The 27,980-nt window shown below is 38.3% G+C and overlaps 2 protein-coding genes and 1 long non-coding RNA gene across 11 annotated transcripts in view; 2 read left to right on the top strand and 1 right to left on the bottom strand.

The window, feature by feature from the left end:
• LOC147845236 (uncharacterized) overlaps positions 1 to 27,980 on the top strand; it is a 934,973-nt gene that overhangs the window by 374,567 nt on the left and 532,426 nt on the right. The gene's annotated exons all lie outside the window — the stretch shown is intronic.
• si:ch211-133h13.1 lies at positions 107 to 27,384 on the top strand. 3 transcript variants are annotated; one of them, XM_087245804.1, is made up of 12 exons: positions 107 to 132; positions 1,712 to 1,762; positions 2,133 to 2,237; positions 4,575 to 4,679; positions 5,086 to 5,170; positions 7,202 to 7,397; positions 7,493 to 9,272; positions 13,495 to 13,668; positions 13,785 to 13,958; positions 23,610 to 23,783; positions 24,611 to 24,657; positions 25,349 to 27,384. In XM_087245804.1, the coding sequence occupies exons 2-12, from the start codon at positions 1,719 to 1,721 to the stop codon at positions 25,870 to 25,872; spliced, it is 3,408 nt and encodes a 1,135-aa protein (XP_087101930.1). In that variant the 5' UTR covers positions 107 to 132; positions 1,712 to 1,718; the 3' UTR covers positions 25,873 to 27,384. The 3 variants fall into 3 exon arrangements, with proteins under 3 accessions (XP_087101930.1, NP_001431157.1, XP_087101931.1); NM_001444228.1 differs by lacking the exon at positions 107 to 132 and adding an exon at positions 972 to 1,039 and having other exon boundaries at positions 25,349 to 27,382; XM_087245805.2 differs by lacking the exons at positions 107 to 132; positions 1,712 to 1,762 and having other exon boundaries at positions 1,780 to 2,237.
• LOC147845242 (uncharacterized) lies at positions 16,282 to 23,587 on the bottom strand. Its single transcript, XR_015484537.2, has 2 exons — positions 20,249 to 23,587; positions 16,282 to 17,823 (listed from the first exon to the last, which is right to left on the bottom strand). It is a non-coding gene; the product is annotated as an uncharacterized LOC147845242 (long non-coding RNA).

The following is a 27,980-nucleotide window of genomic DNA, read 5'->3' as shown; positions in this document are numbered from 1 at the left end:
TATATACCATGTTAATAGTTCAGTATTAAATCCTGCTTTAATGGGAGTGCAGTTCCTGCTAGTTCGCCGGTGGCGCTATTGCGCACAGAGTCTGTGTATAGACTGCAGCAGAGTTAGGGAGAACTGCTGTGGGTGAGTCGGGTTTGTGTTAGCTCCACACTAAAATATAAAAATATCATTTAAATGATTGATTGGATGCAGCTTTAAAAGTCTATCACACTTTATATACATTTATTGATCGACAGAGTGGGTTTTCTTTTCATATTTGTTTGATTTTGATACTTTTAATCTCATCTTGATATTTTCCCCCATGTGCTTATACAGCAAGTGCTAATGGAGTTATATGTGTTTTAGATGTGGATGCTAAGTTAAATCGTGTTGATCTCACTGTTACTGCTCTGTGTGCAGATAATTTTCTATTATATTTTGTGTTAAGGTTTATTCAGTGATATTAGTTACGCATTTTCTGTATTTTTATACTTCTGTCTTTGTTTTATATAATAATAATATAAGCTTTCAATATAGACTGCAGCAGAGTTAGGGAGAACTGCTGTGGATGTGGATGCTAAGTTAAACCGTGTTGATCTCACTGTTACTGCTCTGTGTGCAGGGCAAAATAAAATCCTCCTCATCCGAGTCCAGTGTGTGTGTATTGCTGAAGGGTGAATGAAGTGGGTTCGGGAGTGAAGTATAAAGGTCACATATATATATATATATATATATATATATATATATATATATATATATATATATATATATATATATATATACACTATATTATACTTTTCCAATATTTCTTTAACACACTCGTGCTCAGAGAATCTGCACAGATATCTTCAGCTCCAGTGGTTTGTGTGTTGTCTTCAGGACACGCCCACAGTCAGGAGAATCTCATGAATATTCATGTGAGTGTCACTCTGTGGAGCCAATAATATTTCAGGATACACCTGTAGATCACACAGATGTATTTTAGTGAAGTGAAAGAGTGAAAGAGCTCAGATTGTGTTCCTGCTGCACAAGAGCGTCTGTACTTCTGCATGTGAGTTTAACACTTTTACATTATGCTGGTTTGTGGAGATGATGAAGGGTTTTATATGTGTGAGTGTGATTTAAATATCTGATCCTGAAGATCAAATCCTCAAACACAGATTAAACACTGAGTCAAACACGGTCATTTAAACACTGTGTCTAAAAGCTTTATTTTTAATCCCTTTACAGTGTTTGTTCTCTTCTATATCAGACTGACTCAATAGTGTCCAATAATTCAGCATTAAATATAACTCTAAACATTCAGAGTCACCAAATCAAAAGTAAAGTTAAAGCAGACCTTCCAGTTGAACAGGAAGAAAAGCTGCTGAAAACAACAAGCTGACGATCCTTAAACAACACTGCATTTAACCCTTTACTGTCAGAGTAACTCAATAACCAAAAAGCCTCTTTAGTAGAGAGACATTTTAATACTAACTAAATCAACACTTGGCTAAACTTGAACTTCTCTTGATAAACTCTATATTACATGCATGTATCTTAAATCAAATGTGAAACACCTGGGATGTGAGATCAGGGGTTAAACCAACTGCATTCATGTTAAGGACTATATATATATATATATATATATATATATATATATATATATATATATATATATATATATATATATATATATGATTGTTTCCTCTAAGCTCTGCTAATGTCTGCATTGGTGTTTTAGCTGCAGTATGGCAGAGGAGGGAGTAAAGGACTCTCTCTCAGAGAAACACAGGTATTGACTCTGTTTTTACACCATTATTTCAACACTTTCTCTGAAGAACAAAGACCAACAACAATGCGCTTATTTGTGTTGCTATTGCCTGATCAAATGATGGACAAAGCTTCAGTTTACAGCTTCAGCAAATGTGTTTAAATCAATCTACTGTAGGTTACAGACAGCTTCATCAGGATATTTACCAGAGCTGAATATATGTCATCATGTGTGCTGTTTAAAGTCCTGTTCAATATCAGAGTTAAAACTGACTTCAGAACAGTTTTAGCTTGTGCTTATAGAAGAGATTAAATGAGGATCAACTAGAAATGTATTTATTACAAATGTGCATGTCCTGCAGTTTGTTCCTCTGGTGTGTTTGTGTGTTCAGTGTGAGATCAGGATCATGTGTGTCCAGCTCTGTGTCTCTGAAGAGTGACCGGTCAATGGGTCAACCACCAAACCTCAGTGAGGAAACCCCATCATCTGCACAAAGGTATTGTGTGTTTTACATTATTGATCACACATGAACTGTTTGCAAATATTTTAGTATTCATCATGAGATTTTATTGTTCAGAAATATGCATCTGTGTATAGACTTTGTATTAAATGTTAAAATATTAAGTTCTAATACATTATTTACACATTGAATGATCATTAATAAAACAGATGCCTGAAAATTGATCATAAACAATAGCATAAATACAATAAAACAGGTATAACGGTACTGTAAGATTTTCCAGAAACCACTAGAAGAGTTTTATGAATTTGCTGAATGATGTACTTAAATTATCTGAAATGTTTGGCAGAATGTCCAAATCCAGACAATTAAGCCATTTCAACTTCAATGTAGAGTTCTGTAATCAGCAGCTTTCATACGTTTTACTGCCAAACAAGTTTTACACAAGCGATGTTTCCATCCACATATTTTCTTGCACAATTTGGAATATTTAATAAAAAATACCTAATGGAAACACCAAGATATATATAATTTATATTGAAGGTACGAGATGTACATGATTTATACAAAATATATGTGCACAACTGAGTAGGACACACTTTTGATCCGATTATAACACATGATGGCGACATGGTTTCCCCCACAGTCCAAAGACATGCGGTAGAGGTGAATTGGGTAGGCTAAATTGTCTGTAGTGTATCAGTATGTATGAATGTTTCCCAGAGATGGGTTGCAGCTTGAAGGGCATCCGCTGCATAAAACATGTGGTGGAAAAGTTGGCGGTTCATTCTGCTATGGCAACCCCCGATAAATATAGGCACTAAGCCAAAAAGAAAATGAATGAATAAGTGAGTGTATGGGTGTTTTCTAGTGATGGGTTGCAGCTGGAAGGGCATCCGCTGTGTAAAACATATGCTCTATAAGTTGGCAGTTTATTCCACTGTGGCGACCCCTGATGAATAAAGGGACTAAGATGAAATGAATGAATGAAATACCACATGGTGCTCAGTATTCAGACCCTTTGCTCAGTGTGTAGCAGAAGCCCCCTTATGATCTAATACAATCATGAGTCTTTATTGGGAAAGATGCAACAAGATTTCCACACCTGGATTTGGGGATCTTCTGCCATTCCTTCTTGCAAATCCTCTGCTGTTCTGTCAGGTTTGATGGTAAACATTGGTGGACAGCCATTTTAGGTGTCTCCAGAAATGCTCAATTGGGTTTAAGTCAGGGCTTAGGCTGGAAGATTCAAGAACAGTCACAGTTGGTGTGAAGCATCCATATTTCCTTCAATTGCTATCAGTCGTCTTGTGTCTGCAGCTTAAAAACACCCCACAGCAGGATGCTGCCAACACCATGCTTCACTATTGGCACTGTATTGGACAGGTGATCTGGTGTCTGGTGTTCTCCACATATACCGCTTAGAATTAAGGCCAAAATGTTCTATCTTGTTCTCATCAGACCAGAGAATCTTATTTTTTCAGCATTTTGAAGTCCTTCAGGTGTTTTTTTTAGCAAACTCCACTGAGGAGAGACTTCTGTTGGGCCATAAAGCCCTGACTGGTGGAGGGCTGCAGTGATGGTTGACTTTCTACAGCTTTCTCCCACTCTGGAGCTCAGCCACAGTGATCTTTGGATTCTACTTCACCTCTCTCACCAAGGGTTTTCTCCCCCAACAGCTCAGTTTGGCCAGCTCTAGAAATCGTTCCGGTCGTCCCAAACATCTTCCATTTAAGGATTATGGAGGCCATTGTGCTCTGAGGAACCTTCAGTGCATCAGAAATGTTTCCGTAACCTTTTCCAGAGCTCTTCAATCAGTTCCTTTGACCTCATGATTCTCATTGGCTCTGAGATGCATTGTGCGCTGTAAGCTCTTATATAGACAGGTGTGTGGCTTTAATCAAGTCCAATCATTGTAATCAAACACAGCTGGACTCAACTGAAGATGAAGAACCATCTCAAGGGTGATCAGAAGAAATGGACGGCACCTGAGTTCACAGCAAAGGGTCTGAAGCATGTGATAATTCAGCTTTTCTGTTTTAATAAATCTGCAAAAGCATCAACAGTTCAGTGTTGTTCTGTCAGTATGGGTTGTTGTGTGGACATTAATGAGGAAACAATTAACTTAAATGATTTTAGCAAATGGCTGCAATAAAACAAAGAGTGGGTCTGAATACTCCCCGTACGTCTAATCTGTTTAACAGACCTGATCAGCCTGACCTTGAGCTAAGAGTTACTTTGTGCTAGTTTGGTGCTGGGTGAAATGTTTTTTTTTTTTCCCAATAACTGTCTCATCTGTCAGTCTTACAAGGTGTACTAAGGAGACTGAAGATTGTCCTGCAGTTTATTCCTCTGGTGTGTTTGTGTGTTCAGTGTGAGATCAGGATCACGTGTGTCCGGCTTTGTGTCTCTCAAGAGTGACCGGTCAATGGGTCAACCACCAAACCTTAGAGAGAAAACACCATCATCTGCCCAAAGGTATTTTGTATTTTACATCATTGATCACACATGGATTGTTTCAGGTATATTATTGTGAACCAACAGTTCAGTAAAGAGAGTCTTTCCTGAATGAATCAGTTGTGTGAATGAATTGAATGACTCAATGACTTTGGTTACACATTTACAGACACAGAGTGGCAGATTTAGTTTCTTATTCAGTGTCAGTATTAAAAAATAGGTTGTTCATGTCATCTTTTACTCACTGTCATGCCTTTTCAAATATTATTTCTATGGTTTGTGTAACATAAAACAAGTTTTGAAGATGTTTTAAACCCAACTATTTTGTAAATATATATCAATATCATTATTTTTAGTGTTTGTAAGATATATATCTGTATTTGTTTGCCTCTAAATGTATTATTACAGTAGTTTTATCTGTTAACAGTGTTGAATATGAGTTAGCAGATTCAGGAGACGAGACTCACAGGAGCCACAAGAGTATCACAGTCAATCTCGAGTGGATCTTCCAGGTGGGAAAAACTCATTTTGATTCATATTTAAATTGTAAATATAACACAAAAAATGGTCACTGAGAAAGATCCTGCTTCTGCAACACATTTCATTTGTAACTGTTATTTTTCATCTATTTAAAGAATAATTGACTGCAGTTCATTGAATTACTCAAAAATAGTTCACACCTGTGATGCACATAAAGTCACCGTAACACATTTAGTTTGTATTATTCTTTAATAATTTAACAGACCAGAGTGGATTATTCTGCAGTTTCTAATAGATGTCTAAACAATAATAGCCAAACCAAAAAAGGCTTAATTTAAGCTGATAAACCTAAAAATATAATAAACATCTAACTATAGTCCAAAACTAGACTAGTCAACAAATACACAGATCAGACAGACTTCACACTGCTGCATATCTGATGACTCGTTTTGGGCTGTTAGTAAACATCTATTAGACTTCTTTTAAATAAATATAAATGTAATTATTGTTGGACTATTTCTCACTTGCCTTAGTCCACCCCAATTCAATAATCGGTCAGGAGTCAATTAATCAAAATCAATTAATTTATTTATTGAGCATAAGTGAATAAAGCGAAGGTCAGGATCCTGGGCTTTTGAAGAACCGTCAGCCAAGCAGTCTGGATGTCCAAAAGCTCTCGAACTCTCTCGACTCCCTCCTTTTATCCATCAGCAGCGTTCAATCTTTTTGGCCACTCCTCTGATCAGTTACCCCCAATCTCTATTGTTGCCATCAGCTGTTTTCAGGCAGAATCATCTCTCAAAAGTCTGTGGTCTGCACACAGAGATACCTCTGCACACAGAAACAAAAGGGCAGGTGAAAGTATCACTTCTCCTTGACACACTTGACACTACTGACATCTGGGGTGCAGCAAGCAACTGTAGCAAAAAATCATCAAAGCACAGCTGAGCATCATAACTTCCTTATAGAGATATCAGGATAATATAAATTTTATTAAAGCATCATAAATCACGCATACACAGAGAGCAGTATACAAATGCTGCATCTACCACATCTGCTTTTCCTCCTAGTCCTGTCTATGAACTCTTGACCTGTGTATGCACCCATCTAGGGGAAGCACTTTTGCAGATCTGTCTCCAGCCAGCACCCACACACAGCTCTTGTGGTTTTAGCAGTTAGTTAGAAACACATTATAACAGGGGTTAAGTAGAAGTACGCTATATCAGGAGACATCATCATATCTGACAAAAACACATATTGTAAATTATGAATAGTGAGGCAAATGGGAGTATATTCCTCCAATAGCAAATATATATCAAAAGAAAAGAGTGATTAGTAAGACAATAAAGCAATATTTTCCTCATCTGCTCCAGTTCTCCTTTCTGTATAGAAAAGTCACACGTCACAGCTGCAACCTAGACAGGGACTTTCTGCAAGACTTGTTTGTTACATATTTTGGTTTTTGACATTATAGGGGTGAAAAGTTCCTGTCTCATTTTAAGGTCAAACAGAATGTCTCATCATATCATTGCGTGGGCTCATTAGATTATCATGGTTCAAGCAAACACATATGCATTATGCAAAATAAGCATGACCACATGTATATAATTCAAAAGAAGCATTAGACTGTAATTTTATTCCTTCATTATTGAAATCTGTTTGCTGGGATGCTGATGTTCCCACAGCTAAAGCCACCATGTTGTATTCCAGCCATTTGTCAGGTTTTTGTCCTAAAACTTCTCCTGTGTGTGAAACTAGTTTCTTACAAATCCAAAGCTTTCTGTTGTTTTGATGTGATTTTTCACTGTGAAATAACTGGAATCATTTAGGATAGTGATATGGAACTGTCATGTGCTCAAAACCTGCAAAATCTGCTTTAGCTGTGTGTTTATCTGAAAATAACACTACTTAGAAAGTTTATCAGTCAATCAGAATCAAGCGATTAACTTCGACTATTATAATCTTTTTTATAGTCTTTTTTTTCTTTATTGAGTAGTTTGTAGATGTACAACTGTGTTAATGAATGTTTTATTTAAACATTGTTCTTATTTCTTCAATCATAGAATCTTGAGAGCAAAATGTCCAGATTTCTGAAGAATCAACTGGAAAAGTTTAAGAAAATCTTACAAGACAAAAACAGACAAGAGTTTGCAAAGGAGTTTAATGAGAACAGAAGCAGAACCACAGAAGCAGCTCTTGATCTCACACTCTTCTTCCTGAGAGAGATGAAGCAAGATCAAGCTGCTGATACTCTCCAGGGTAAGAGACTCATGGTCATCTGTCTGACTGACACTTACTAATGTAACTGGAAAAGTCAAGATTAAATGTCTCTGTTTATTTGCTCCTGTGTTTAGGTGAGCTGTCCTTCATTAATCAGCATAAATGTAGCCTGAAGGAGAAATATCAAAGTGTGTTTGAAGGAATTGCTCAGCAAGGAGACTCCACACTTCTGAATAACATCTACACAGATCTCTATATCACTCAGGGTGCGAGTGAACAGGTCAACACTGAACATGAGATCAGACAGATTGAAGCTGCTTCCAGACGTCATCAGTCACTAGAGATACAGGTTGAATGCAAACATTTGTTTGAAGCAGCTGAACAAGACGAGCAGATCAGAACTGTCCTGACAAAAGGAGTTGCTGGCATCGGGAAATCAGTCTCTGTGCAAAAGTTTGTTCTGGATTGGGCTGAAGGGAAAGAAAATCAAGACATCAGCTTCATATTTCCTCTTCCATTCAGAGAGATGAACTTAATGGAGAAGGAAAGACAAAGTTTAAAAGACCACATAACTCAGTTTTTCCCAGAGACTGAACTACTAGACCTTACAAGAAGCACACGATTCAAAGTCCTGTTCATCCTTGATGGACTGGATGAATGTCGTCTTCCTCTGAACTTTGCTGGTAATGAGACGTGTCGTGATGTATCTTCAGCAGTCTCTCTGGATGTTCTCCTGACGAACCTCATCAAGGGAAATCTGCTTCCTTCTGCTCTCATCTGGATCACCAGCAGACCAGCAGCTGCCAGTAAGATTCCTGCTGACTTTATCGACCGGCTGACAGAGATACGAGGATTCAATGATGCCCAAAAGGAGGAGTACTTCAGAAAGAGACTCACAGATCAGAATCAGGCCAGAGAAATCATTGATCACATTAAACAGTCAAAGAGTCTCTTTATTATGTGCCACATACCAGTCTTCTGCTGGATTTCAGCCACTGTTCTCCAGAACATACTGAAACTGAAACACAGGGCTCATGCTGAAACACTGCAGGAATCTCCCAAGACTCTGACACAGATGTACATACACTTTCTCCGCTTTCAGATCCAGCAGAGCAGAAGAAAGTATGATGGAGAAAACACACCAGATGTCTCCTGGGATCCAAACCTCATCCTTTCACTGGGGAAACTGGCCTTCCAGCAGCTGGAAAGAAACAATGTGATCTTCTATGAGAGCGATCTGAAAGACTGTGGCATTGACGTCGATAAGGCATCGGTGTACTCAGGCATGTGTACCCAGATCTTTAAGGAGGAGACAGGAATCATTCTTGGTACCATGTACTGCTTTCTCCACTTGAGCATTCAGGAGTTCATTGCAGCCCTTTATCAACAACTGTTTCTAGACATAAACAAGAAGCATGTATGGTTTTTTATACAGATGAGCAAAAATAGAGGCATGACTGATTTGCTGAAGACTGCAGTGGACAAGGCTCTGGAAAGTGAGAATGGACATCTGGACCTTTACCTACGCTTCCTTCTCGGTCTGTCTCTCCAGTCCAATCGACAGCTCTTACGAGGCCTGTTGACACAGCAGGATGACAGTGACCAAAGCAAAGAGGAAATAATTGCCTACATCAAGCAGAAACTTGAAGGTAATCTGTCTCCAGAGAGATCCATCAATCTGTTCTACTGTCTGAATGAACTGAACGACCAAACTCTGCTGCAAGAGATTCAGTCTCATCTCAGTAGTGGAAGTCTGTCATCTGCTGACCTTTCACCTGCCCAGTGGTCTGCTCTGGTCTTTGTGTTGTTGACCTCAGAGGAGGAGCTGGAGGAGTTTGAGCTTCAGAAATTCCAGAGATCAGACGAGTGTCTCATCAGAATATCAGCAGTCATTAAATCCTCCAAAAGAGCTCTGTAAGTCCTTCTTTCTTTCATCTAAGAAATAGACATTTGCTGATATTAAATAATACAATACATATTGTTAATGAACAAGTACAATATTGATATTTTATGCACTTCAAAATGCTGTGAAAAATTGATTATTATTTAATATTATGTTTTTAATAATATTTAGATTAATGTGTTGGCAGTGGTTGTTTAAGGGATAGTTTACCTAACAATGTAAATTTACTCACCCTCAAGGGGTTAAAAACCTTTCTAAAAGTTAAACATGAAATAAAATATTTAGAAGAAAGATGGAAACTGTTGTGATGAGTCAGAAGGCATTGAATCCATTTGCAAGCTTTATTAAAAGCACACATACAAACAATAACCAGGGGCAATCCAGGAATCAAAACGAGGGACAGGCAAGAGTTCAAAGGCAGGCAGATATCTACTTTGTCAGAATAACAGGCTGGAGATCAGGGGCAGGCAGATGTCTTTTGTAATCGTAGAGTCGAGCAAAGGGTCAGAAGCACAGATCAATCCGGGAAGTGGAGTATAGAACGCTCAGAAATGACAGCAGGGCAAATCAAGACTTCGCAAAGAACTAGAGCGTGAGTGTGGTATAAATACGCTGAGATGATGAGAGGCACCTGGACCGCAATCAGTGCCAGGTAGCAGGGCTTATGGGAATTTGAGTCCGTGAGTCGAATTAGAATTCGGGCGATGGCTCCCTCTGGTGGTGCACAAGAGGATTGGCATCGCCCTCATTTACAACAGAAACCTGTTAGCATTGACTTTCTAGCGTTTGTTTTTCCTTCTTTGAAGGTCAATGGCTAATGGTTTTCATCTTAAAAAGTCTTTTGTGTTCAACAGAATAAAGAAGCTCATTAAGGTTTGAACCACTGGAGTCTGAGTAAATGTTTCGGTGAACTCTCTCTTTAAAGGGCACCTATGATGAAAATCCTCTGTTGTAAGTAGTTTGGACAGATCTGTGTGTAGTGTAGTATGTCCACAGTCATACTATACAGAGTGATAGAAACACAAGTCAGTCTCTTATTTTAAATTTCCTGCCATTAAAATAAGGTCTAAATTCCTGCAAATCTGAGACCCACCGCAATGAGACGTAGGAGTAGGCTTGGGCGATATTACGGTATTATGGTATACCGCGGGATCTAAAAATAGCAACGGTGTCAGTTTCAAAACCGTTATACCGTCATAAAGTATTAAATATCCTTTATTTAATGCCTAAAAAACGTGTGTGTGGTTGTCATCACGGGACAGTGTGGAGGAGAGAGATAGAGGAAGAGGGAGGGGGAGCGGGAGAGGGAGAGAGGGACAGGGAGACGTGACGTGACGAGTCGCGCTTCAAAGTGTACTGCAGTTTGGCAGTTTAGACTGAACAGAAGGGAGACGTGGTTAATATGAACGAGAGGTCTGCATTAGAGCTGAAGATCTTTGCCCGAACCCGGCGAGACCCGAAAAAATCTAAATCCCTGCATTAAAATCCATCCCTGCAAAGGTGAAGCAAATTATGACGAAGTAGTAAAAAAAAGATAATTTTGACGGCGGTCAAGCCAGTCAGAAAGAGCGGTTATTCCAGCCGCAGGTATTTAGCGGTCGCTCATACTCTGCGTATTACGGTAGAGCCCTAAACCGCAAGCTGACAGGTAAAATGACGAGGCCACTCGCTACCCTGAAACTACGGTCATGGAAAATTAAATGGATGTTCCTGACTGGTATAGGATGAATAAACAATCCTACCTAAAACTTGCAAAATCAGCCAGATCAGAACTCTGCATCTCGGCCTGTAGCAGTAGCAGTGAAACGGTGTTCAGTGCTGCTGGACGCACATGAGCGCAAGACTGCGCTAAAGCCAGTGGATTTAATAATGTTCCTTCACAAACACACGTAGCCTAATCTTGGTGAGTAAAGGGTTTTAAATTATAAATAAATATTAATTAAACCATATAATCATAATGTAGACAGATTATACAGACTAATGGTGGCATTATTCTTTTAATATTCAGCTTCAATTAAGTTACTGCCAAAATACCCGTCATCATTTAGAGTTTATTTGATTTGTTAAGCAAGATTTCTTTTCATTGGTGTGTTGGCTAATTTAAAGGCTAAGTGCATGTAGACCTATAGAGTGCTGAGATGTTACGATGTTACAGAGGACTTATTTTATTTCTTTGTTCCAACTTTCAAGTGGGATATAGTCTACGTTTGTTACGAATAAATGCTGTTAAAACATATGAATGACTAATTCTTGAAAAAATGCATTAGAGCTGTAAGGGCTCGGGCTTTATAAAGCTGTCAATCAAAATGTACGTGTCGGACTCGGGACCTATCGGGTATAATTTTTATGGCCCGATTACAGCTCTCTGCATTCCCGCGGGAGCCGGCCAGATTTCTTACGGTGTGGGAGTAAATTTCTGAATAAATCGCGGGAGAGATGTGTGTGTGTTTGTGTAAGACAGAGAAAGTCTCTCTGTCTGTCTCTCTGTCTGTCTCTCTCTCTCTCTCTCTGCCTAAGGTCGCATAGAAGGTATTCAGTTTCTGAATGGTTTAGGCTCAAGCCAACAGTTTGGTGACGCTGTCTGAGCCTTACGTCATAATTTTTTTTATTACGCCGGTAATACCGGATACCGGGGTAAAATATGGAGGCGGTTTGACGGTCTCAAAATTTGGACACCGCCCAAGCCTACGTAGGAGTGTAGTTTTTCCCACCCACTGAATGAAGTAAAGACAGTAAAATCACTGTAATTCATCAACACAGCTGCATAGTGTCAGTACAGTTAAACTCAAGCTTCAAGCAAGGCACAGAGCTTTGCCCTGACTGTCAACAACATGCAATGTAGTGTGATGTGTATTTATATAGTGCATGTATTGTGTATGGCCACACACCCAATGTGCTTCACAATCATGAGGAGGGGAGTCTCCACACCAGCACCAGTGCGCTGCTCCACTTGGATGATGCAACAGCAGCTACAGGACAATGGCACCAGTGCGCTCACCAAACACCAGCTGTAGGTGGAGTGGAGAGACTGTGATAGAGCAATTCAGTGGATGGGGATTATTGGGAGGCCATGATGGGTAAGGGCCGATGGAGGGAATTTGGCCAGAACACCGGGGCCAGTAATTTGGCCAGGACCCTAAGGTTACATTCCTACTTTTTTATGAGAAGTGCTCTGGGATTGTTAATGACCACAGAGAGTCAGGACCTCATGCAAAATAATTTCAAATTTCACTTCATGAATCAGTTCTGTCCACAAGCTGTTTGGGTCACTGCATTGTTTTGTCACTATGGAGAGAGTGTGTGAGAGGACAATCCTCAGTTCATCAGCTCAACACACACAAAGACACACACTCTCAGTTTGCTGTAGAACAGGGGTCTCTAAACTCAATTTACCTGGGGGCCGCTGGAAGCAGAGTCTGGGTGAGGCTGGGCCATATCAGGTTTTCCACAAGAAATTAATTATATTATTAATTAATTTTCTTTTGTTTATATTTTCATCTTATTTTGTGAAAAAGATTAAAAAAAGATTTGAGATGATTGAGTTTTTTAACACAAAATAAAATGAAAAAAATAAACTAATTAAAAATAATAAAAAAAATCAATCAATCAGTTGTCATTTGTTTTGACTACTTTTACATCATACAGAATTAAATAACTTTTTTTGAAGTGTTGTTAATGAAACGTGCTGGGACGATTGCCACATGTGCCCAATAGAAACAAGGCAGCCAGCATTCACGGAGAAACACTCCATGGCAACGCTGCTGTAACTTTCACACAGTGGAAAATGTTTCTCTGTCTGCGTCAAGTTCAGCTGATGTCCCGCCCCCCGAGAGCCATATACCCCACCGTGATTGGTGGGCTTGTTTACCTCAACAAACAAAACTGTAAAGTGCCATACATATCAAACTCACGGGCCACACTAACATTAAACTTTCAAATTAAGGCGGGGCCACAAACTATCGTCCCATAAGTATCGAGCCACGAGTTTAAGACCCCTGCCATAGAAGAAGTGCACAGCTCCCACACTGCCCCCTATTGACGAGCACTCACAACTACAGCTGTCACCTAAAATACCGGTACTAAAAAATTCTGAATCATATCATTTTGAGATCTAGGGTATCGCTGTACTTTTATAATATCAACATATCGACTGGTGTCTGTTTTATGAGCAAGTATTGTTAATCAATGAGGTCCCAGATGACCACATCAATATTGTGTTTGTCCTCTACACAGACTACAGGGCTGTAATCTCACTGTTCAGTGCTGTGAGAGTTTGTCTTCAGCTCTACAATCCTCAAACTGTGTGCTGAGAGAGCTGGACCTGAGTAACAATGACCTGCAGGATTCAGGAGTGAAGCTTCTCTCTGATGGACTGAAGAGTGTGAACTGTAAACTGGACACACTGAGGTCTGAGTTTAACCACCTGATTGATTTTTTTGTTTTGTTTCTTTGTTATTCAGTTTTATTACATCAAAGAAATCACTGAAAGTCACACTGTTAACATAATCTGTGTTCTTTCTCAGACTGGTCATGTGTAATCTCACTGCTCAGTGCTGTGAGAGTTTGTCTTCAGTTCTACAATCCTCAAACTGTGTGCTGAGAGAGCTGGACCTGAGTAACAATGACCTGCAGGATTCAGGAGTGAAGCTTCTCTCTGATGGACTGAAGAGTGTGAACTGTAAACTAGAGACAATGAGGTAAATGATTCTCCACTCTACAATAACTACAGTCAGACAGTTTCATATTAGAGCTGTTCATGCTTGAACATGTTAACCCTGGGTGATACTAAACCCCAGATAACAGGAATTATGGTTTATCAGTAATTATGTTTCACACTGCTCATACTATACCTGTTGTTAACCCTCAGCGGTCTGAGGTGATTTTGGGACCCCTGAAATGTTTTGACATGCCCTGACATTTGTGCTTATTTCAGCTACTTATTACACAGTACTGGCCAACATGTATTTAATTAGTATTCAGCAAAAACTGTGCTACAATAATATGTGAGAAATATGGATGTACATGCTTGTGTTTTAGAAATAAATATTATGTGTAGTTAGTAAGCTGTGGAGAAAAAAAATGCTGAAATTAGGTTAAAAAAAACACTCATTGTCTCTGAACAAGACTTTAGAGTAAGCAGTCTTGTAGACTAGAATATTTACTGCACAATTGTGTGAAAATTATTCTGTTCTCTCAATTAGAGAAAACATTACAGTGATCTACATTTTGTTAGGTTTGTTTTGGGTGATCTCAGCTGTATGTGTGAGTGACAATGCTCATGAATAATTCACACCTGAGAGCCAACAGACACTCCCCCACTCACCCATCAAGGGCAGTGTACAGCAATGTCCATCTGCAGAAGCTAGCCCAAACTCAATGCTTGTTACTGCTGTGTGACCATGTAAACACTCTGGGTGAACAATATACAGTGCTCAGCATATATAAGTACACCCCTCACTAATCTCTTTTAAATTCATAGTTTAATAGGAAGCTCTTCAATATTATATTTGTGCATATACAATAGATTAGCCAAATCTGGAGCTCATCTAACAAAATAACTTATGATAACGGTCCAAAAACTAGCACACCCAAATTTATGTTTTTTTTTTTTTTTTTTTTTTTGAGTGAATAACTGAATCATTTATTGAAATTTGAAAATGAGACTAAAAATGAATATAGTTGCACAACTTATAACGTTGTTATAACGTTATAACGTAGCATTATCTGCAACAGTGGTAACAGTGAATTTTTCACAGCACTAAATATTTTACTGTTCAGCTGATTATTCAGTTTATTTTTTATTATTTTTTATACTTTATTTATAGAAGTTTTTGTAAGAACATAACACCAAATAATGTACATCATATATATATGTTGACAAACTTGTCTCAGTGTTATTACCTTATACTAACTAGAACATGCACCAAAACACAAGCAAACATAACAGCAATTTTACAGCACCATCACAAAACAATAAAGAAATTTTAGCCAGACTGATGGAATAAGAGACAAAATAGAATAACATGTAAAAAGGAAGTGGAGAGAAGAAAAAAATATTAACAGAAAAAAAATATATTACAGAAACATTAATAACCTATACATCTAAGGAAGGGGCCCCATGTTTTGTCATACAACTTTTGTTTGCCAAATCTAGAGAAGCGTATCCTTTCCAACTTGAGGGCAGAAACCATTTCAGCTAACCATTTAAAAAAATTTGGAGGTGTTGTGGATTTCCACTCCATCAGAATCACTCTCTTGGCCAACACCATGCCAAACATAAAGGAGAGTTGTTGATGTTTAGGCCAAGTTAGAGCCTGGTCTGACCATCCAAACAATGCTATTTCTACATCAGTTTTTATGTCCATTTCAAAAGCCTGGGAGTAAAGTCCGAAGATACTTTTCCAAAATTCAGATACTTCTGGACAGGACCAAAATATATGACCATAGGTCCCGACTGCGCCTTTGCATTTATCACACAGAGGAGAGACAGAAGGATACAGCTTATTAAGTTTGGCTTTTGTATAGTGCAATCTATGCATCACTTTAAATTGAATGAGCTGTAGCCTTACATTTATAGAACAAGAATGAATACGACTCAATCTCTCCTCCCAGGTAGAGGATGAAATGTCAATTCCTAATTCCCTCTCCCAAGAATCTTTCAGATGTGCAGTAGAGACCGAGACGTGAGAAGAAAACAGATCTATAAATTTGGTCACTAAATGTTTCTCCATTGGGAACTGCCTCAAAAGCTTGTACAAATCATGGTCAAGAGAGACTTCCTCGCACTGTGGAAAGTTGTGTTTAATAAAATGACGCACCTGTAAATAACGAAAAAAGTGTGATTGTGAGAGTCCAAAAGTTTTATATAAGTATTCAAATGTGGCCAGTTTGTTATCTACATAAAAATCCTTTACTGAACGCAGTCCTTTGTTACTCCAAAAAGTGAAGATCTTATCAAGTTGTCCAGGCACAAAATCATGATTTTTGCAGATAGGTAAATAAACAGAGGGATGCTCGATCTTTAATGCCATTTTCACTTGATTTAAAATTTTAATAGAATTAAGAACAATAATATTCTTACATTGAAATTTTTTCAATGATAGAGCTTTCGACCACAAAATTGCAGCCAAAGAACTGTTGCCAACTGAACAAGCCTCAAACTGTAACCACTTAGGACATATATCTGACTGATCGGAAGCAACTTGATCACACTCATGCCAAAACATCATAGCCTTCATGTTAGCTGCCCAATAGTATTGACGGAATGTGGGCATTGCTAGCCCTCCCACTTCCCTAGACTTTTGCAAATGGGGTTTTGAAATTCTGTGTGCCCTATATCCCCAAATGAAAGGAAAAATCACAGAATCTAACAATTTAAAAAAGGATTTTGGGAGAAATATGGGTAAATTCTGAAAAAGATAAAGAAAACGAGGTAAAATAACCATCTTGATGGCATTAATTCGGCCTATTAATGATAATGGAAGAATCCTCCACTTCTCGATAGATCATTTTAATTTGTTAATAGCCGCTAGAAAATTTAATCTATAAATATCCTTAAAATGTTTGGGGATAATTAATCCCAAGTAGGTGAAATGATTATCTACAATTTTAACAGGCAGAGATTTAAAAAATCCAGAGTCCAAGCCATCTCCCAGAGGCAAAAACATACTTTTTCCCCAATTAACTGAATAACCAGAGAAGGAACCAAAAATATTAAGTGTTTCCATTAAGTAGTTCCATTACCACCCCTGTCGTGTTCCCCGCTGTAGCTGGAAAAATGCAGATCGATCAGAATTTGTGAGAATTGCAGACTTAGGAGCCAAGTAAAGCATTTTAATTAACCTAATAAAATTTTCACCAAAGCCGAATCTCTCTAGAACAGAAAACATATAACTCCATTCAATTCGGTCAAGGGCTTTCTCTGCGTCCAGGGAGAGGATTGCTGCCTTAGATTTTTTTGACTGATTGTTGTATAAAATGTTTAATAGGCGGCGTGAGTTACAAAAGGAGAACCTTCCCAAAATAAAGCCAGTTTGGTCGGAATGAATTAATGAATCCACATGTTTGTTTAATCCAGTAGCCAAAATTTTTGCGATAACCTTTTGATCACTGTTAAGAAGACTAATTGGTCTGTAATTAGCTGGCTCAGTATCATCTCTGTCTTTTTTTCAAAAGACACACATACGCTTCATATAAGGAGTCAGGAAACTTATTTAGCTCAATTGAGTGATTTAACATACGAAGCAAGAGAAGAGCCAATGTACATGCATTTGCTTTATAAAATTCAATTCCATACCCATCTGGACCTGTGGCTTTTCCACTGGGAAGGGAATTAATTGCTCCCAGAATTTCACTAAGATCGAAAGGTTGTTCTAATTCCTATTTAGCACTATCAGTAAGCTTTGGAAAGTTCACTTTATTGAGAAAGCTATGTCCCAAGTCACTCATCACTGGACTGGTTGAGGAATAAAGATGCTCATAAAATTCTGTAAAGCAGTCATTGATTTCTTTAGGATGCGTTACCAAATCACCATTTTGAGCTCTAATTTGATGAATGGCACACTGTAAAAAATTGCTGTTAAAAAACGGTCAGATTCTACGGTAAAATAATGTTTTTTCACTAAAACAGTAATATTCTGTTAAAAACAGTGCTTTCTGGGTAACATTTTTGTTTTCGAGAAAGTAACCAACTGCAGAAAACTGTGAGCTAACAGAGTTCAGATTCGATGTTTTGAAGTCTGTGTTTGAAATCACACTTTGTGTCCTTGTTCACTATTTCATACACTAGTTAACTAATATAGTTCACCTGACAGTTTTAATGAACACTAATGAGTGAATTCAGACACTGATGAACACCTGCTGTTAATAATTACAATTACTGAAGAAAATAAACAAGAAACACAAACAGTGACTTGAGTTACAACATTAAATAAAATCAAATAAAATAAAACAGCTTCAGTCTCGGCAGAGGATCATTAAACAACTCCACAAACAACAGCAGACACACACTTATAACTGACTGATTTGACTTCCATACTATTCTCATTGAGATCCAACAGAAATTAAGGTGTTTTTTGTGTCACCGTAATAGAGTGAGGGGCTGGTTTAGTTGGGCTCTTTACCCTTGAACTCATTTAAGAAGACTTTCAAACTGCTGTAATACAGAGTTTACAAAACATTTGTACTATAGCAATAAAGTTGGAAAGTCAATAAATAGAGAAATCTATTTGTCTGAAATTAATTCTGATAAATGTTTTGTTATAAATCTGGAAGAAGGGCCTCATGCAATAGATTTAATGCTTAGTTGCAGGTATTAAATTAATTAATGAGAAGTGGAAACAGAAAAGATACCTCCGTAATTACTAAACAGTTAAGAAATAACATACAAAAACAGTTCAGTTATAACAAATACACACTCAGATCTCATGAATCTGACCTTGTATCTCAACAATGGTAACATCTCAAATGTTTCATGCTGCAATGCATGCTGGGAGTGGCACAATACAAATATCCCAGCATGCATTGCGGTATAAATAAATGTTGTATAATGGTCTCACAGTTTTCTTTATTTGTGTTTGATTCTACTGTTGTTTATGTTTAGACTTTCAGTTGCCTGTTTGTGAGTTAAACTGTTAATTTTGTTAGTTGTCACCATTATTGAGGTTCATATGCTGATTATTGATGTGTCTTTGAGTGCGATTTACACCATAGAGCAGTGTTATTGTCCAAGATATTCTTAAAAACTTCCAGAAATCATTGCCATATATAGACATATAATGTAAAACAATAGATTTAACATTGAATAGGAGCAGTAAATTTTATTACACTAAATGAGAACTTACTCTGCCATTTAATAGCAACATGAACATCACCAGATCTTATTAAGGTTTTTGGCTGGCTTCCCTCAACAAAGGAGCTTTTTAAACAAAGTTCTTAACAATTGCAGCAGCCAAGATATATAAATGTTTAAAATGACAGGGCTAAGAGCCCAACTAAAGCAAACTCTGTTCTCCATGATGGTGACGTAAAACTTTAACTTTTTTCTCAAGAAGAACTTTAGTAAATGTTATACAAAAATACATGTATTAAGTAATAAGTGTAGCTGGTGATGATGTTTGTAGAGTTGTTTAATCATCCGCTGATCATTTAAATGATTTAATCGTTTGTTGTTCTTCAGGTTATTTCATTATAAAGCTGTGACTAAAGTTTTGTATGTTCTGTTCTTGTTTTCTCCCTTCAGTATTTCTTCATTTGTTCATTGTTAATCCTCAATTATCATTTAATTAGTCAGTTAATTAATGAATTTACTTCAGCTTTGCTCCATGTTTCTTGAACACTCAGTAGTGTGGACACTTCAATAAAAACTGAAGTATATGCTCTGGGGTCAGTAATATACTGTTAATTTACACTACGGAAATAGACTGTAAAAAAACAGTAGATTGCTGGCAACCACAGCTGCCAGTAGATTACTGTTAAATCAAGGAAAAAACAGTATTTTACTGTAAAACCTGAAGCTAATTTCTTCTGTCTGTCACCGTTGTGGAGGAGAGTAGAGCCAGCGTATGAGTTAAAGATGAACAATGAACTGCTGATGTTATTCTGCATGTTTCTCTATTTAAAGACAGCGGCTGTTTAGTGGCTGATGCAGTCAGAATCTCTCTGGTGATTCCAGATTTACATGTATGTGTGCTGTTGTGAAAAATAAGACATTAGAGTTAAACCGAACTTTTCTAATTAACTAAAATAAGTTATCATTATAAGTATACTTCTAAGCATATATAGCACATTACTTCATAAACTCATTCAGCAGTTGACCAAGTTGAGGCAGTTGCTTTCAGTGAGCAAAATGAGTTCACTTGAGTATTGTGTAAATCAATGTAGTCCATGTATTTTTACAGCAACATACTGTAAAATAACAGTACATTGCTGGCAACTGCAGCTGCCAGTATTTTACTGTTTTTTAACGGGACAATTTTTAACAGTGCACGACTGGCCTGCACCCCTTTAAGCTGACGAGCAAGAAAAGTATCTGCTTTGTCACTGAGTTCAAAATGTTTCTGCTTAAGCTTTAATAGTACATTAGAGACCTGATCACTCAGAATTGAATTATATGCGTATTTCAATTTTTAAATTGCATTAAGGTCTGATTGTGCTTTGGATTCTTGAAAAGCTTTTTCCAAGGAAGGAAGGATATTTTCAATCTCAAATAGTCGTTTGCGTTTTTCCTTTTTATGTGCAGATTCAAAAGCAATAATATGTCCTCTCAAAACTACTTTACAGGTTTCCCACAAACATGAGTCAGATACATCTCCTTTATCGTTGGTCTCTAAAAATTGACTCAGCTGATTTGAAAGAAATGAGATAAACTTTTTATCCATTAGCAAGTTAGGGTTAAAACGCCAACAATATTGGTTCTTTGGTAAAGACAAACTTAAACCTAGTGAGACGGGGCTATGATCCGAAATTAGGATGTTATGGTATTTAGATTGAACAACGTCTTTTATAATTTTGGAGTCAATAATAAAATAATCTATACGAGAGTAAGATTTGTGAACTTGAGAAAAAAAAGAATAATCCCGACCAGTAGGATTCAGTAATCTCCATACATCCACAAAATTCATGGACTTAATAAGACTATTTAGAACCCCAACAGACTGGATAGGAAAAGGAACACGAGCTGAAGAGCGGTCAAGATAAGAATCTAAATAACAATTAAAATCTCCCGCGATTACTACGTTAGTAGCATTGGTATCTGGAAGGAGTCCAAATAATTTCCTAAAAAAAGCCGGGTCATCAATGTTAGGGCCATACACATTAACACATGTGATTGGAACATTATTAATACAGTCCGATACAATAACATATCTGCCCCCTGGATCTGATATTACTGAATGAGAACGAAATGGAATCGACTTTTTGAAAAGAATAGCCACACCTCTTGCATTGGAAGAAAATGTTGCTTGGTATACTTGAGAGATCCAATTTGCCCGCAATCTTAACTGTTCATTAGCTCTAATATGAGTCTCTTGAAGAAAAATTATATCAGCTGATAAAGACTTTAAATGTGCAAACACTTTGCCACGTTTTATCGGGTGCCCCATTCCTCTTACATTCCAACTCACAAAATTCACATTCATATTTTGTTTCTTCTAACAATCATTATTATAACAATCAGAAAGAAAACATCATAAAACCCGTCCAGCTTATTTACATAAAAACTTATAAGTGCCGTAAACAATTGGTGCAACAAAAAACAATGTGGTAACAGCCCCAACCCCATCCCAAACCCCAGTGCAGAACAGCATTTTCCCCCCATCTTCACGGAGCCAGCAAGAGGACAAAGCAAAGAGTACAAAAAATGAAAATAGCAACCTTCTGTAAGGGAGAAAGAGAAGAAAGAAAAAAAAAAACTTGAGAAGGTCCACTCTCTGCAAATATTGTTATTAGTCCTCTACCTCACGTGTCATAGTCATTGGTCCATCAGAAGAAAATAAAAAACTATCAGTCTTAGTCTAAACATCCAGGCGTGATGGTCATAGAACTTCCTGACCAGGGATCAGATCGAAACATTAGGAAGTACATCCACAAATTTTTTTTGCCTCTCAGGAGATGTGAATGACATCGTCTTTCCATTATGAGTCAACATCAATTTTGCTGGAAAGCGCAGCGACCATTTCATGCCAGCTACGCGTAAAGCTCGCGTGATCGGACCAAAAGCACGGCGCTGCGCAGTGACCTTGGGAGTGTAGTCAGGAAAAATATATATCTGGCTGCCCTTGTACTTCAGCGGGAAATTCTCCCTGCTCAGGCGAAGAATTAAATCTTTGTCCCTATCATGATGAAGTCTTGCAATAATTGTGCGGGGTCTTTGACCCGCAGATGGCTTTGGTAGAAGGGCACGGTGTGCCCGATCGATTTTGACGGGCTCTGGAAAATGTTCGTTGCCAAATAGTTCAGTGATCACGTCCGAGATGAACCGCGAAGTGCTGCCCTGTTCCTCCCCTTCAGATATTACAACGAATTTTAAGTTGAGCCTTCGAGATCGGCCTTCCAGGTCATTCAGCTTAGTCCATAATGATTTGTTCTCAGCTTGCAGTTCCTGGCACTTTTTTTCAGTTTCTCCGACGCGTCGGTCCACCTCATTCAGTGCTTCTTCCACATCCACTAATTTTAGATTAAAGCCAGTTTGTTCTGACTGCAAATTAGCCATCGCCGCATCCAGTGTATCCAGCCGACCACTCAAAGCGGTCATCTTCTCGTCAATTAATTTCTTCAGATCGTCGCCTTGCGAGTTTATTGCAGCCAGTATAACACTCACATTTGCCTGAGATAGAGTGTCACACACGGTTTTTGAAGACTTTCTAGACGCCATGATCGAGCACGCGATGAATCAAGAAAAGTCGGTAAAACACCCAAAAAGTTACGAAAATAATTGAAATCTTACCTCAAACTGTTAAGAGTAAATTCAAGATATGACTGATAGTTATTAAATAGAATAAAGACACGAAAGATGGAGTTATATTCGAAAATCAATGTTATCAGAGAGCAGCTCAAAAAAACTCGACTACTCCATGCTTTCCGTGCATGCGCCCCCTTCCTCCAAATTTATATGTTATAGAAAAATATTGAAGGAAAAATCAAGAAAATAATAAATAAATAAAGTGAAGCTGTTTTGTGTCCTGCTGAAGGTATAAGCTGCTCTCATATTTGTGCAGTTTCAGTTTCTTGAAAACAAATAAAAGTCTCATGATAAAGTGTGTGAAATAATCCTGATTACTCGCTCATCTAAAACAATATCTGGTAAAGGCTGAATGTGAAGGAGAGTCAGCAGTCATGAATATTGATCAGGTGTTTCTCTCCTGACAGAATAAAAGTCCCCTAATGGACCATCAGTGTGAATGTGACTGTGGGTCAGGTGATGAACACATGAAGAGAGCGAGTTTCTGTTTGTCTGAGCTTATTTTGTTTTAGTCCACAACAGAATCACAATATAAATGATGAAATCAGCTCATTTCCTGTTGTGTTTTATACATGACTTTAAGATGATCTTCTGAGCTCAAGTGTGTCTTCTTGCTCCTCACAGCAGACTTTACAGCTTGATGTGGTGTATTATGAACAATGTCTTTGCTCTGTACACTTCTACAGATGATGTCGAGTCCTTGTTGAGTGTGTGAGTGTGTGTGTGTGTGTTTTCTGATGCGAGGGCTCGATCAATAAGGAGAGCTAATCAGGATGTGTGTGTTCATCACTGCTGTTGACATGAGCAGAAACAGCAGTCAGCATCTTCACAACACAAAGAGATGTGTGATTGTCCAACTGTGTGATGTGGACTATTGCTGTGTTTGTAGATTGTCTGGCTGTATGGTGACAGAGGAAGGCTGTGGTTTTCTGTCTTCAGCTCTGAATTCAAACCCCTCACACCTGAGAGAGCTGGATCTGAGCTACAATCATCCAGGAGATTCAGGAGTCAAGCTGCTCTCTGAACAACTGGAGGATCCAAACTACACACTGGACAAACTCAAGTATGTGGAGCAGCACTGGCCTTGTGCTTTTACACTGAATGGCTTTAAAAAGACACTAGAAAGCTCTTTTGTGATCAGCTTCAGTTTTCTGTGAGGGTTATGGGGTGAGGACAGACAGAAGATACAGCTTGTAGAGTATTCCAGTCATGTCTATGAAGAGCAAATCATTGAGTGTGAAATGAATCTCCTCTGTAAATGTTGGAGTGTATTGGCTCAGTTACAGTGACATTAAGCGGGACACACTGTACAGTTTCAGCATTTGAGCTGAGCAGAGAAACTTCTTCCTCCATTTCTGCTGAAGAATCCTACAATATCAGGTCAGGAATAGGGTTGGGGATTGAAGATGGATTCAGATTCTGGAATCAGACACTTGGATTAATGTTCAGACTCTTGTTCTAAAATCAACATCTGGATTCCTCTTCTCTGTGCACACATGTGTATTTTTCACTTGCTAATCTGTCAGGAACTTGGGCGCTGGCGAGCAGCTTTAATAATCTGAACATAGTTTAGAGATGGACTGCAACATGTGCTCAAAGGCTGCATGTGCTGAAGAACGATGGCAAAGCTAAGTGTGATCACTGTAATAAATGAATGTTGCAGCAGGGTGTCTCCATCAACATGAGCAGTATCTGCGCTCGCTTCACCAACAGCAGAGGAAAAGAACGCACTGTGTTACATTCATTGTGCATCCCGGCTCAACCAACAAGTGTTGTGTGTTTTAGCTCAAGAGTTTGGAGCGTGTAGCTGAGCGGCTCAGTGCTAGCTTTAGCTTATTAGCTGAGGGGGAAACTAAACTGCTCATTCTCTCCATCTGTGTGTGTTTACAGTCTGGATCATGGAGGACACACGAGGATTACAGCAGGACTGCACAAATGTAGGACTACACACACACACACACACACACACACACACACACGCATACACGCACACACACACACACACACGCATACACTCTCCCACATACACACTCAGACATGTGCACACACACTCTCTCACCAAGGTTATTATAGTTAACAAATTCAAACGAAAAAACTAAAATAATTGTCAACTGAAATAAAAATAAAAACGCAAATATAGGACTACACACACACACATATCTACAAGCACACAAACACGCTCTCGCTCTCTGATACACAATCACACACACACTCTCTTTCACACACACACACACACTCTCTCTCTCACACACGCATGCACGCACTTGCTTTCTCTCACACACAAACTCATTCTCATTCACATGCGCACACACACACACAGACATGCTCTCTCTCTCTCTCACTCACACACACACACACACACATTAACACATGCACATACACACAGAGACAAACAAACAGACACACATGAACATACACACACTCTCTCTCACACACACACATACACACTCTCACACACACACAGTCTCTCTCTCACACACACACTCACACTCTCTCACACACAAACACACACTCTCTTTTTCTCTCTCTCTCACACACACACACACACACACACACACACACACACACACACACACACACACACACACACACAGCTGTGGTTGTAAATGTGTGTGTTCTTGTGTTCAGATGTCTGTTTCCTCACACTGGATCCAAACACAGCACACACTCAACTCATTCTGTCTGAGGAGAACAGAGAGGTGAAGTGTGTGAGAGAGAAACAGCCGTATCCTGATCATCCAGACAGATTTGATGGTTATCATCAGGTGTTGTGCAGAGAGAGTGTGTGTGGACGCTGTTACTGGGAGATTGACTGGAGTGGAGGTGATGTGTTTATATCTGTGTCATATAAGAGCATCAGGAGGAAGGGAAGAGGTGTTGAGTGTTGGTTTGGATATAATGATCAGTCCTGGAGTTTGATCTGCTCTTCCTCCAGATTCTCATTCAGTCACAATAACACACTCACTGATCTCCCAGTGAAGGCGCTCAGCAGGAGAATAGGAGTGTTTGTGGATCACAGTGCAGGAACTCTGATCTTCTACAACATCTATAGAGACACAATGAGCCTCATCCACTCAGTCCAGACCACATTCACTGAGCCGCTCTGCCCTGGGTTTAGGCTTTATTCTGGATCATCAATGAAACTGGGCTGAAGTCTGACAAGAGATTTACCCAGAATTCTCTGCAGGAGCAGTGTGTGTGTATGTGTGTGCACCCGTGTGAGTGAATGAATTCGCTACTATGTGTGTGTGTGTGTGTGTGTGTGTGTGAGACAGAGAGAGTGTGTGTCCAGTACTTTCCCCAGAGGACTCTGTAATTTGGCGTCAGAAAGTGTTGTGAAGACAGAAACAGGGTGATGAGCAACAGTTGGTGCAGATCCATTAATGAAAGAAAAATAGGCGTCTCCTATAACAACATCAGCTCTCAATATCTGACCGCTGTTATTTCAAGTGTGTTTGATTACATCCTGACATACGGGGAGAAGAGAAATGGAACAGCAGCACTAAGGTTTGTGTCATGGCTCAGTAAAGCGTTTCCTTTCCACCCGATCTACCCCTGTGCTGGACTGTGTTGGTGTGTGTGTGTGTTTCTTGCCGTAAATAACATCAGCCTTTTTGAGCCACAGATACAGTAGGTGAGAGTTCAATGTGGCCATTACCGTCGCATGATCTACTGCCGCCGTTTTTTAAAAAAAAAGATTGTGTTTTTTAGGTATGACCGCAGTTTGCGACTATGCCGTCAGGTGGCACAAAGAGACTGGATGCAAACGGACAGAAATAGACTATATACATCATAGATTATATTATTAGATTAGCTGTAAATACTCTGCTACTTGTAAATAAACATAAACAATGAAACAAAGCATTATAAGTCCTTCATTAATCATTGAAAAGACAACTAGGCAATATTATTTAAAGGAATAAAGAATAACAAATAAACCTTCAGGGTGAAGTGCTCAAGTCTGCTATATTCAGCACCAAAACACTAGTTGCTGTGAAATTGTGTTGGCTACAACCAATAAATCAACCTTTATCCAATGGGAAATTACAGTTATTAATAGTTCTCATATAATATACATTTTCAATAGCCTAATCTACAAATCAAACTAATCCAAGGTTTTTCTTGATGTTTGCATAATGATAATCTCCACCAAACTAAGGCTTTCATTCTACAGCATATAAAACATGTATGCAAATTAAGCATATTATTAAGCATAAACATATTACACTTTAAGGCTCATTGTCTTTGTCTTTCATTACATGCAGCCCGCACACATGAATCACGAGTGAGACAGTCATAATCATAAGACATAATCTTTAAACTAATGACGTCTATTAAAAATATTGACAGGTTTTGTAGTAAAATAGCAGCGGAGCATTAATTAAATGCATATTTAAGCTATCTATTTGAGGGAGCCTATTTTTATTTGACGGAATAAAACATGATCGGACAAACAGCATATGCCGGTCCTTAAAGAAGATTCAGTCAGTGTTTTCGTTTTATAATCCAAATTTGTGAAGTGAATTAGATCTAGGGCAGTGTTTATTTATTGTTTTTTCTTCAGTTTTTTCTGTTTTTCTATAATGCTGGAGGTGTGTGAAGATGCTCTGTTATGTTCTGTATGCTGTTTGCATGTTCAAATAAATCAGTATTTTCATATGCAATATTTAATGTGTCCCAAAAAATATGCAGGTCAATTTTTTATTAAATTGAAATTTAATTACTTTAAATTAAATAATCTTTTAATATGAGTCTTTTAAGGGGGAACTGCTAATATTCGGTAACCAGTGACGTGGCCGTTGGCAAAATTAACCCAATTTAAACCATAAACCTGCGTATTAATGACGGATGTGGGTGTCAGAAAATGCTTTTTTAAATCAATGTTCTTGTATTATTATTAATTAATGTGAACAACACTTTATTTTTATGTATTTATTTTACTACCTTATTGAAAAAAGCTATCATGCGGTGGTAGCCGGATTGAAACACACCATTTACCCACATCACAAACAAAATAAACAAAACATAATTACATTTTTAATATTAATAATTGTGTTTATTATGACAATTTTCTTTTTAATTGGTTTAAGTAAAGACTGAAATAAATAAGAAATGCTGTCAAATCCAGAGGTGGGACCAAGTCATTGTTTGGCAAGTCACAAGTAAGTCTCAATTCATTGCCTTCAAGTCCCTAGTCAAGTCCCGAGTCAAGAAAGGCAAGTCCCGAGTCAAAGGCAACAAGTCTCAAGTCAAGTCCAAA

This window comes from Danio rerio, chromosome 4, assembly GCF_052040795.2.
Source record: "Danio rerio strain M-AB ecotype USA chromosome 4, GRCz13ab, whole genome shotgun sequence".
NCBI classification, from domain to species: Eukaryota; Metazoa; Chordata; class Actinopteri; order Cypriniformes; family Danionidae; genus Danio; species Danio rerio.
This window is presented reverse-complemented; position numbering and strand designations above follow the sequence as displayed.

What these genes read in the sequence shown, in the direction of transcription:
- si:ch211-133h13.1 (XM_087245805.2), top strand. Translation starts at nt 2,071, where the DNA reads ATGTATTTATTACAAATGTGCATGTCCTGCAGTTTGTTCCTCTGGTGT. An exon ending in AGCTGCTGATACTCTCCAGG is followed by an intron (nt 7,398 to 7,492) that starts GTAAGAGACTCA and finishes TCCTGTGTTTAG; the next exon opens with GTGAGCTGTCCTTCATTAAT. An exon ending in TGTAAACTGGACACACTGAG is followed by an intron (nt 13,669 to 13,784) that starts GTCTGAGTTTAA and finishes GTTCTTTCTCAG; the next exon opens with ACTGGTCATGTGTAATCTCA.